We start from the raw sequence: 12,439 nt of genomic DNA on the forward strand, positions 1-12,439 counted from the left end.
TGTATGTAATAATATGCCATGATATGCCAGTGATGGGCTTTTTGTTCTACATGTTAGGACAAACAGGTCAGTATCTATGCAGAAACTTAAATGGACTCAAATCTGGCATTGAAAAGGAAAATTCAGAAACCAGTGGTGGAACACTTCAGTCTCCCAGAATGCTCTGCAGCTGACCTAAAAGTTACCATTATTCAACAAAAGAACTTTAGACTCTAGACTGAAATTGCTGAACTAGATTTTTTCCCCCAGCAAATTCAATTTTATTCAATTAGGGCTTAGTGCGGTTCCTTTTGCATGACTGGTGTTAAATTAGCATAGCTGGGAAGATAGCATTATCATTGGAGACTGGTGCTGGGAATGGGTAACTCTGTTCTCATATTTGGGAACTGTGTGGAAAGGTCACAAATCTGCCTCTGACCCTTACATATCAAGAGCTTTTGCCTGGTTTTTCCCCTTTGAAAAAGCTATGAATTGCCAGCTGTGAGAAAAGCATTTTGAGCGTCTGACCAAAAGGTTTCCAGCTCACAAAATCTTATAGCACTAAATGTTTGTCTTGAAGGTGACCCAAAAGGCTCTTTGTTGTATTTGCAGCTGTTGACTGATAAGACAGCTCTTCTGGAATGTGTGTAATTAATTGTTGTTGCTGCAGGTAACCTGTTACATTCAACCTCCAAAACAGTGGTTCTCAACCTTCCTAATGCCGCGGCCCTTTAATACAGTTCCTCATGTTGTGGTGGCCCCCAACCATAAAATTGGTATATATAAAATATAAAAATACCTTTTTCCGATGGTCTTAGGCGACCCCTGTGAAAGGGTCGTTCGACCCCCAAAGCGGTCGCGACCCACAGGTTGAGAACCACTGCTCCAAAAGAAAGAAGGCGCATGCTTCACCAGTATCCAAAAGAGTCACAGTAGGAGATCTCTCCTTGATGGAAACCTTTTCTTTGTTCTCTTTTTGAGTTTAGCTTAGTTTAGTTGGCCATTTGAGGATGCTGGACATTATGACTCTGGCTTTGGGGCTATATGCATTTAATCGCTGAATTTCAATCCCTGTGGTGCAGTAGTTAAAGCATCAGAATCGGATCTGGAAAATTCAGGTTCAAGTCCCCAATCTGCCATGAAAACTTGCTGGGTGACCTTCAGGGGTCTGCAACCTGCAGCTCTCCAGATGTTCATGAACTACAAATCCCATCAGCCCCTGCCAGCATGGTCTAAGTTAGGTCAACCATACACTCCCAGCCTCAACCCTGGCAAGTATTTGGATGGGAGGCCTCCAAGGAATATCAGGGGTGTGATGCAGAGACAGGCAATGGCCAACCACCTCTGAACTTCTCGGGCCTTGAAAAACCTTTTTTTTCCAGGGGGTGGGGGTGGAGTGCAACATAAATCAGTTGAGAGTTGATGACAAAACACACATGCTCAAGCATTTTATCCCAAGGTCTCAGTGAGTTTGTAAGCCTGTATCTTGTTTGTTCTACTGTGGGGTAAAGGTGGATATTTGTATATATTTTTAAAATCCCTGCATATTGAAGTCAAGAATGTTTGGGAAAAAGTCAGTCTGGAACCCTTCTCGACGTATAGTTGGGGTCGGGGCTATAGCCTGGTAATCAGTTATGATCCTCTTTGACATAAGCTTTGACTGAGGAGAATCCAAGTATTAGGATCAGTGCCAGGCTGAAATGGCAGACATTAGTGCCTAAGAGGGCAGAGGAGGGCCTGGGTCTCCTCTGGTATCCCCAGATCACCAATGAGCTTGCGGTGACAGGTATGCCCTCTCACCTGCCTTCCTCTCTCTGCCGCACAGGTGCCCCTCAGTGAAGTTCATTGCTTTGGTATAGAATGCGCCTCGTCACAGTAATAAGCTCCCATCTGCAGTTGTAAATGGTACAATACACATTTGACATTTGAGGACAGAACTACACAAGTTGGTGGGAGTTCCATAAATGGAACTTCATGTGTGTATGTATAGAGGGACTCAATCCTGACTAAGACTGCGGAGGGCAGGGTGGTGGTGGAATCCTTTCCCTGTGCCGGTGTTTTTTAACTTGAAACAGCACTGTGGATCCATTATTTGTTTGTGACCAGGCCCTTTCCATTTATGATACTCCCACCCTCCCGTCTAGTGGTGCCCTTTATTAGCTGTTTTGCAGGTATATTTCATTTTGGGCTGTCACCTTTATTATTCTTCAAAATATAAAGCAGGTTATCAAATGTTTAAAATAAGTCAAAGCGAAAGCAAATTTTTAGCCTGGGAAAATTGTTCTATGCGTGTTCCAGAAAAGGATTAATTTTTTAAGCAGTTTTAGGAAATGTGTTTCCTGTCAGGAGACCAATGATGCCTCCTTGTTGGTGTTCAGTGAGCTGCAAGATCACATCCAGTTATCAGTGGTGCCAGGCCTCTAGCCAGCTGCTGCCAGTGCTGTGTCTTGTTACACAGTGCCAACTGTAGCCTCCCCGTTCTTGACTCTTCACAGCCTGGGCAGGCAGATGCTGTTAACCTGCAGTGGTGATTAATCTCTGCTTTGTTTTAGCAGCCCATGAACTCAAGTACAACCACGCTGCCTGCTGACTTGCCAACCTTCAACCTCATCAGCGAAAGCTTGTCCTTCGACTTCAAGGATACAGACATGAAGAGGTTGTCTATGGAGATAGAGAAAGAGAAGTAGGTTGTCTTGAGCCTTCGTAATAGTGATTCTTAAGACCATGCTAGCTCTGCTTAGGGCTAAAGGAGGAAGCTCTCTCTGTTTCCACGTGACATCAACAAAGCCAAGACACTGCCGGAAATGGCTTTGAGCAGTGAAGGAACTGGTACCCTGACTCTAAATCATGCTGCTTAAACTACAGTAGCACTGTATTGTCAAAGGCTTTCACAGCCAGATTCAACTGGTTGTGGTGGGTTTTCCAGGCTGGTAGATCTTGTTCCTAATGTTTTGCCTGCGTCTGTGGCTGGCATCTTTAGAGGTGTATCAAATAGGGAAGTCTGTTACACACTGTGTCCAGTGAGAAGGGAATGTTTTACCCCACATATATACCCCACTAAAACATTCCCTTCTCACTGGGCACAGTGTGTAACAGACTTCCCACTGTGATACACCTCTGAAGATGCCAGCCACAGATGCAGGCAAAACGTTAGGAACAAGATCTACCAGACCACAGCCACACACAGCCCGGAAAACCCACCACAACCACTATAGTAGCATTGCTTGCATGGGGCATGTGTACAGGATCAGGATCCCAGCTTCCTGTCTTTCAGTTTAGATGCCCTGGATGGCATTGCAGATGGTATTAGAGGACAGGAACTTAGTAGGATGGGGATAAATAGTGCTGAAAATTGTGCAGATACTATTTTCCTCTAAATGGATGTAATGGTTAACTGGCTGGCCCCAAGAGTGGGTGATAAAAACTGTAAAACTGAGCAACTCTCCCTACAGGCAAATTTGGGGTCAGGGAACCTTCCAAGGTATGCAGAAAAATGTGACGGTAAATTAACAAAAGGAAATCTTTGTAAGATGGGCTGATGGGAGTGAAAACATTTCATACTGAGAGAGGCTGAGCATCAGTTAAATGAAAGAAAGGGTTTTCAGACACCTCAAACCTTTGAGAACTGAGAGAATCCAGGAGAGGGAGAACTTGGAAGGGCATAGTTCAGGGGTGTCCAACCGTGGCGCCTCAGATGTTCATGGACTATGATTCCCATCAGCCCCTGCCAGCATGGCCAATTGGACACTCCTGGCATAGTGGGATTTCCAAATTGCTTGCCTGCACGGACTCCAGCTTGTTCTGTTACTATTAAAGTGGATGGCCTTGTTTCGATTACTGCAGCATCTAAGCAGGACCACAGTATATCTGACTGTCATCTCAGTTAGTAAGGATATGGAGCAGATGGCACCTATGCTTGTATCATTCCTGCCATCCTGCAAACAGTGAGGAAACCTTGCCTCAGCATAGCTTGCGGGTGCAGTTCCAAGCAGTGTCATCAGTTCCATCCTCCCAGCAGCGTTTTAGGGGTAATTAAATAAGAAATCTATTCGACAGTATGAAGAAGTCTATCATCTGTTTTCGCTGCATCTGCAAAATGGTTCGTTTTCATGGCTAACTGCACATTTCTTTGTGCGTGTGTTTTACCAGGGTGGAGTACATGGAGAAGAGTAAACATCTCCAGGAGCAGCTGAATGAGCTGAAGACTGAAATCGAGGCTCTAAAGTTGAAGGAAAGGGAGACAGCTATGGATATAATGCACAATGAGAACAGCGACAGGGGAAGTAGCAAGCACAACACCATCAAGAAGGTACGGGGTCCTTGCCAGGTTCTGTTTTCCAGAATGGAAGTTGCTCCTGCTGGTGTGATACTTCATTTAGCCTGCTTTGTGCCAGGAGATCTGGCTCAGCCACTGCACCAATTACTTTAGAAAGGCCATTGCTTTCACATCCTTCATGTGAGCTCTCAAAGGCACCTGGTGGGCCACTGCGAGTAGCAGAGTGCTGGACTAGATGGACTCTGGTCTGATCCGGCAGGCTTGTTCTTATGTTCTTAAACTCTGAGTGAGAGAGAAAGTCAGGAAGAACCCACTAATAGTCTAACTTTAAACAACATTAGATACTGTGTAGAATTTCTGAGGTCTTCTTCAAGTCCTTGTTCAGAATATGGGGTTTTGTTCTGTCTGCTGTAGTATCCCCAAGGGCAGCAGTTTGCTTTGTGGCAAAGCTTTTAAATTACCCTAAGCTTTATCTTCCCTATACTTCCCCACTACTTCTTTATGTTCCTTGGTGATCTGTCTCTGAACTCTGAGGTGACCTGTCACCTCAAGAAAATTGTACACCCTCAGAGTAAGATTGGGGGGCAGCTGCATGTTATATGTAATTGTGGGGTAGAAATACAACTAATGAGGCCACAGTTTGAATTTGAAGACTTGTGCAGGGTAAAGGCTACTTAACCATTTTCCCCATGCCATCTTTTGCTTCCAGGCTGTGAGCGTGTGCGCATGCACACCTTGGCAAAGACATAGGGACCTGTTTCTTTTCCATTTAGGGCAATTTTCTGCAGAAAAAGTAGGCATAGGATTATGGAACCCCTTCCCACCCCCACTTCCTCTTTCCATTTAAGATTTGATGCCTGCACTGAGGAAGAGACCCATAATCTATAGAGAGACTCATAGGACCTCCTACATGGAGCGTGTGTACCAAAATGATAAAGGGTCTGGAGTCCATGCCCTATGAAGAAAGGCTTGGGGAGCTAGGGATGTTTAGTCTGGAGAAGTGTAGGTTAAGGAGTGACATGATAACCATGTTTAAATATTTGAAGGGATGTCATGTCGAAGAGGGAGCAAGCTTCTTTTCTGCTGCCTCAGAGACTAGGACACGGAGTAATGGATTCAAGGTGAAGGTAAAGAGATTCCACCTAAACATTAGGAAGAACTTCCTGACCATCAGGGCTGTTCAACAGTGGAATTCACTGCCTCGGAGAGTGGTGGAGTCTCCTTTGGAGGTTTTTAAAGAAAGGCTGGATCAGCATATGTCGGGAGTGCTTTGATCGTGTGTTCCTGCATTGCAGGGGGTTGGACTTGATAGCCCTTGTGGCCTCTTTCGACTCTATGATTCTATGATTCTCCCTACTGTTTCCCTGGCACTAAATTTTTGACATGCAGAGAACTTTTAAAAATACACTGGAGCAATTATTCAGTGGTGAAACCTAACTGGTTTAATGTAGGAACAGTTTTACTACGTGATGAGCTGCTTGGTCTAGAACAGGTTTATGCTTGGTGATATCTAGCAGTTCTAACGAAAGATGCTGATAGTGATCAAATGCCCCTCATGAACTGAGCTAAATTAATCCAGGAGCAGAAGGCAAGCTAGGAAATCAGTTGCATCATGAGAATGCCAGAAGAGCTTGAGTGTTGCTGTGAATAGGCTGATTCTCCTGAAGTAGCCCAAAGAGAGAATTCTTAGTCTTCTGACCATCTTGAATTCCAAAATGTCTCTTGTTAATAGTGCAGTAAAAGGGAATAATATCTTCCTGAGTAGCTTTATTATTGATCATTCTCTCTTGCAGTTAGTCATTGGCTTGGGAATTACATGTAGGCCTTTGTCATGCCACCTGTGACTCTTCTGAGCGCTGTGCCGCTTGAGCACTGTGCTACTTATCCCATGTTTCCAGAAAGTGGGCAAGGGCTTTTCCCAGTGGAACTTGTAGTTGACAGGTGGTTCCTACCTTGAAACACCCAATGCTGGAGGAACAGGTAAGCCTCAAGACTCCCTGAGGTAGAGGCCTCTTGCCAGGGGTGGAAGTAAATGTGGCTTTTCTGGTATATGGTAATTAGGAATGTCGCTCAGTACCACGTACTTTTCAGCTTACAGCTGAAACGGGGGAAAGAAACTGAGTTCCCCTGCGTATTTCCCAAATCAGGCAAATAGCAGATCTTCCAGATCATTCACTAAGCCCAAGGGAAGGAAGGAATTCTCTGCTTCACAAGCCTCTCTCAGGAGAGGCACAGAAAGATTTCTCTTGACAACTAGAGCCAGAAGGGAGTTGAAAGTCGACTCTGTTGGACTGCCGCAAGGGAAACCTGGATTCACACCTCTGTATTGCCACAAAACTGCTTGGAGTTAGACTACTCTGTATCTCGCAATGATGTTGAGAATAAAATGGAGAGTGAGGAAAAGGAACCATACAGTACATTGAATGCTTTCAGGGGAAAGAGTGGGTTAAAAAAACTAATAAATAAATTGTTCTGTACTCTGGTAGGAGGGAAGGCAGCGTGGTGTAGCCTGATCTCATCAGATTTTGGAAGCTAAGCAGGGTTGATACTTGGATAGGAGACCACCAAGGAAGATTTCACAAAGGAAGGCAATGGCAAACCACTTCTGCTTCTCTCTTGAAAGCACAGCTGCGACTTGTTATCATTTTGCACACATGCATGTGTATGCGCACGCGCCCTGGAAACTACAGTCATCTTGCTAACCTCATTTTGACTCCTACTTCTTATTCACCAATAGAGCATGATGGGGAGAAGTGTTGGGAGCTGGCTTTTATAAGTAAGCGTGCCCAGTTCAAGCAGTACAGTTGCCAGGTAAAGGTAAAGGCTGTCCAAGCAGTGAGTCATTACTGACTCATAGGGTGAGTTTATATCATGAAGTTTATGAGGTAAACTGTTTATGGAGTGGTTTGCCATTGTCTTCCCCAATCATCCTCACTTTGCCCCCAGCAAGCTGGGTACTCATTTTACCAGCCTCAGGAGGATGGAAGGGTGAGTCAAATTTGTACCTGTTGCCCGAATCTGTCTTCTGTCAGGATCGAACTTGGGTCGTGAGCAGAGCTTTGACTGAAGTACTACAGCTTACCACTTGGTGCCATATGGCTCTTTTATCCTGACCCTTTAGATGAGGCTTCATGGGATTGTTTACCTTAATGTCATGAAATGCTTCAGGTGCTCAACACATTATGAATGTGTGACCCTTCTGTGTGATCCTTCGATTGATCAAGCAATCCATATTCAAGTCCAGAAATGACTTGCATTGCTGTTCTCTGACTAGGATTTCACCTCACCATCTTTCTAGTGGAAACTTAATGATGTACTGGTAGTGATTATGTTAAATGCTTATTCAGAGAAAACAAGCTCAGATTTCCCCTCCTGTTAGCAGATGTATCGCCATGTCCCACAATGGAAAAATGCTTGCTTTTTTAATAAAAGGAATTTATAAAGTTTAGTATGTGAGTGGAAATGTACTATTAGAATGCTAAGAATTCTAGTAAGGAAACCCTTCACAGGAAGAAAAGAAAATCAGCACCTATTCAAAATTACAGATTTCACCAGAAGGTACTGAAGCTAAAATGAGTTTAAATTCAGTTTATGGTAACCTTTCCCTTTTAAAGTGTGCTTACTACTTATGCTTCCTTCTGCCGCAGAGAATAGCCTGCTCCTCGTTATTTCTTCCTGTTTACCTGTCATTTTATAGAATGGTTTTATTTAGGGAGCCCTAACCTTTCTATCCCTGCAGAAGTGGTGATGTCTACATTTGTAAGCTATTTGCTGTGGGAAAAGAAATCTTTTAGATTGCCTTAAATATCTCTTATAGATCTCCAATGCCTTTGTCAACAAGGAATTCCTCCTCCCTTACTTTAAACTAGAGAGAACACATATTCTATTAAAATAAATCCATGATACAGAAGGACTGTTGTGTGCAAAGTACCTAAGGCAGGGGTGTCCAACTCTGGTTCTTCAGATGTTCATGGACTACAATTCCCATCAGCCCCTAGGAATTGTAGTCCATGAACATCTGAAGCACCAGAGTTGGACACCCCTGACCCAAGCAGTTGCCCTATCTCTTCTGTTTTGTTTTATTTCTGTTCTCTCAAAGGTGCAGCGCTTGCGGCCAATTGTCTTTATATCTTTTTATTGCTACTCAGACCTTCTGAGGTAGACCAAGTCTCTCATCTTCAAGCTCCTTCTGCTGAAGGGGCAGAAAAACCCAAGGATTTTTCTTCAGATGCACCTTTACAGCAGGCACCACCTTAAAAGAGACTGAATAAAAATGTACCTGTTTCCTGCATCCTTACACCCTTATACTCACCTGTCATGGAGGCAAAATGAATTAGCTGAAAACCAGTACAGATAAGAGGAAAGGCTCTTTTGAGAGTGTGTTTATTGGCCACATCTTACTCCCTCCCCCATTATTGTATTAAAGTGTCTGTTTCTTAAAAGTTTCGCTAGTTAATTTGAGAGACATTTTCGTCAATCAAAAGATTTTAAATCAGGGATCGACTAATATTCACACCATTCAAAAAGATGTAAAGAAAATGGTGGAGTTCCAATGCAGGCTGAAGCATCATTTCTAATATGCTTCCTTCCCCACACCCTCCAGTACTATCCCATACTGTGGTCTCAGCAGTCAGAAAAGAAAATTTCTTTTTAACTTCTAAATAGATGTAAATGAGCATATCATAATGCTGAATTTGTCGCCTGGGCTGCTTTTCCTCCTCCTCCCCCAGCCAAATAAAGTGTCCCTTTCCCCTGTTCTCTTGTGCACCCTGCTGATGTGGACCACCTGTGGTTGTAGCAAAATCAGTCAGCTGAAAACCAGTAGTGTAAATTAAGAGAGATTTTTCTGACCCACTTTCATATCTCCAAACCCAGTGCTTTAGCTGTTACGTACAACATTGGTCCTTCTCCTGTGACTGTCAATATAGGGCAGTGGTGGCGAACCTATGGCATGCGTGCCAGAGGTGGCACTCAGAGCCCACTCTGTGGGCACGTGCGCACAGAGTTCGTCATGTAGGGGAAGTGGAAAATCACCCCCACACACACACCCAATTAGGCTGGCCTTGCTTCTGAGTAAACCCTCCTAGGGTTGTGATTCACCCATTCAAAGCGTTGCCCGGTTGCTTCACCAAGCTTACTCCCGAGTAACGCACGCCTTGGAGCAAGCATTTTTTTCTAAACCAAAACCTCAGTGTTCAGGTTAAATTGCCATGTTGGCACTTTGTGATAAATAAGTGGGTTTTGGGTTGCAATTTGGGCACTCGGTCTCGAAAAGGTTCTCCATCACTGATATAGGGATATGCCTGATCAGCCTGGCTTATAGCCTGGCTTGGTTTGCACTTTCTCCTCCAGCTTCCTATGGGAACAGTCTCAAAACAGTTCTCTTGTCAGCTTGTCTGGCAAGTTTTCTAAAATCAAATTGTGGATGATGTCTGCTGCTGCAACCAGAAAATACACTCTCAGCCTTTATCGGGCGCTTGTTGTCGAGCTGCTTTGTGTCCCAGTACAATAAACTTACTTACTAACTTACTAGAGTTCTTTGAGGGTGTAAACAGGCATGTAGACAGGGGTGAACCAGTGGACATTGTCTACTTGGATTTCCAAAAGGCTTTTGACAAAGTTCCTCACCAGAGACTGTTGAGAAAACTCAGCAATGAAGGAATAAGAGGGGAAGTCCTCCTTTGGATTAAAAACTGGTTGAGAAACAGGAAACAAAGGGTGGCTGTAAATGGGAAGTTCTCACAATGGAGAGATGTCGGGAGTGGTGTCCCCCAAGGATCCGTTTTGGGACCAGTGCTCTTTAACCTATTCATAAATGACCTGGAAGTAGGGGTGGGTAGCGTGGTGGCCAAGTTTGCAGATGATACCAAATTATGTAGGGTGGTGAGAACCACAAAGGATTGCGAAGAGCTCCAAGCGGACCTTGATAAATTAGGTGAGTGGGCTCAGAAATGGCAAATGCAGTTCAATGTAGCAAAATGTGAAGTGATGCACATAGGGGCAAAAAATCCAAACTTCACATACACGCTACAGGGGTCAGTGCTATCAGTCACAGACCAGGAAAGGGATTTAGGCGTCTTAGTTGATAGTTCCATGGGAATGTCAACTCAATGCATGGCAGCTGTAAAAAAAGGCAAACTCTATGCTGGGGATCATTAGAAAAGGAATTGAGAATAAAACTGCAAAGATTGTCATGCCCTTATATAAAGCAGTGGTGCGACTGCACTTGGAGTACTGTGTCCAGTTCTGGTCGCCGCATCTCAAAAAGGATATTGAGGAGATAGAAAAAGTGCAGAGAAGGGCAACAAGGATGATTGAGGGACTGGAGCACCTTCCCTATGAGGAGAGGCTGCAGCGTTTGGGACTCTTTAGTTTGGAGAGGAGGCGGCTGAGGGGGGATATGATTGAAGTCTACAAAATTATGCATGGGGTAGAAAATGTTGACAGAGAGAAATTTTTCTCTCTTTCTCACAATACTAGAACCAGGGGGCATCCATTGAAAATGCTGGGGGGAAGAATTAGAACTAATAAAAGGAAACACTTCTTCACGCAACGTGTGATTGGTGTTTGGAATATGCTGCCACTGGAGGTGGTGATGGCTACTAACCTGGATAGCTTTAAAAGGGGCTTGGACAGATTTATGGAGGAGAAGTCGATTTATGGCTACCAATCTTGATCCTCCTTGATCTGAGATTGCAAATGCCTTAACAGACCAGGTGATCGGGAGCAACAGCCGCAGAAGTCCATTGCTTTCACATCCTGCATGTGAGCTCCCAAAGGCACCTGGTGGGCCACTGCGAGTAGCAGAGAGCTGGACTAGATGGACTTTGGTCTGATCCAGCTGGCTTGTTCTTATGTTCTTATGTTCTTATGTTCTTATGTCCTTCTAAAAATGATTTTTTTAGCTCATGTGTTTTTATTGTTGCATTTTGTCCTGATTAAATTATAGCATTTGAAGATTCCTTTCCAGTTCCTCTTAACCATCTTTGGACCTTACGTAAGGCCAAACAAAGGATATAAATATTTTAAATAATTGCAAGTCAAACAAACTGGGCCTTACTAACTGCAAGGGCAAGACATTTTGGTGTTTGGCACCCTGTCTGTTGAATTAGCATGGAATGTAGTATCCTAGGAAGTTATCCCAGTACAATAAACAAAATTCTCATTTACTTCAATATGATTTATAGAGGTGATCTTTGCAAGAGGCCTATGACCTGTAGTCTGCCTCTTCGGTTCTGCCTGCCCCCTTGCTTTGTCCTCCAGTAATTGCCGACCACACTGTTTCTCACTTTGGATCAAGTGTTGCAGGAAATACACATCTGGGATGGTGGCACTCTTGATTTGACAAAGGACTTTTGTGTTTTTTATTTTATTTTGCTGGTTTAGCCTCAAGCCCAGGGCAGAAGACCTATCTGCATTTGAGACTTCAAAGTAGGCTATTCCAAGGTACTTTGCGTGTGGTGGTGGGATGGTCATGTGTAATACTAACCTGTGCATGAGTTTGCCTGTGAAAATCTGCAACTATAGCCGGCTGCAGACTCTGCAGAATAGCTTAAGCCTGATGCACCTCTGCAGCATGCTTTGCAAGTCTGAGATTATGACTTGCCGACAACCGCTTGGTGCCTCTGCTCCTGTGCAACCCAGTGCTGGACACAAACAACTCCTTTTTGGTTCAGGTTTCTGCTTTTGGTGCAATTGCATCTGTCCAGTGAACTAAACACAAGCCTTTTGGGAGACTCTATTAGACTCCATTTCTTCATACGCTTAGCATGCGGTTATCTTCATGACGGGGTACAGGAGCAGACAGGTGTCTCTTCTTTCCATAATTTACACAACGTGACGTAGCATTCATTAATTTAAATTATTTCTAGGATGCCCATTCAAACAAAAGTTTTGTGCAAAATTCAGATTATCATCATTAAATTAAAGATAATAGCAACACTAATAGCACCACCACAAACCTAGAACATGAACAAGAGTAGTACAATTTATGATCAGATAGCAATACAGAATAATAGCAGTGTGAAAACAGAGCGTAAAAATAGTGGCAACAATTAGCATGATTCCTCCCCTCAAAAAGGAGCAGAGAGGAAGAGATTCCTTGAATTGGGCCTGTGCATCTTGGACGATTATTTGGCAGGTAAGTGATGGTTAAGAAGGGGATGATGCCACACTCTGCCCTCG

At 43.9% G+C, this 12,439-nt stretch overlaps 1 protein-coding gene across 6 annotated transcripts in view; it reads left to right on the forward strand.

Moving 5' to 3' along the window:
• Positions 1 to 12,439, forward strand: part of NF2 (NF2, moesin-ezrin-radixin like (MERLIN) tumor suppressor) — a 93,978-nt gene that overhangs the window by 59,599 nt on the left and 21,940 nt on the right. Inside the window, exons 14-16 of one of the 6 annotated variants that reach the window (XM_048514042.1) lie at positions 2,532 to 2,662; positions 4,129 to 4,288; positions 11,642 to 11,701. In XM_048514042.1, coding sequence (XP_048369999.1) covers positions 2,532 to 2,662; positions 4,129 to 4,288; positions 11,642 to 11,677 — 327 coding nt within the window. In that variant the 3' untranslated portion in view covers positions 11,678 to 11,701. Of the gene's footprint in view, positions 1 to 2,531; positions 2,663 to 4,128; positions 4,296 to 11,641; positions 11,755 to 12,439 lie in introns of those variants that run through there. The other 5 variants (XM_048514043.1, XM_048514044.1, XM_048514045.1 and 2 more) reach the window with 5 other exon arrangements.

Source organism: Sphaerodactylus townsendi, linkage group LG13 (genome assembly GCF_021028975.2).
Source record: "Sphaerodactylus townsendi isolate TG3544 linkage group LG13, MPM_Stown_v2.3, whole genome shotgun sequence".
NCBI lineage: Eukaryota > Metazoa > Chordata > Lepidosauria > Squamata > Sphaerodactylidae > Sphaerodactylus > Sphaerodactylus townsendi.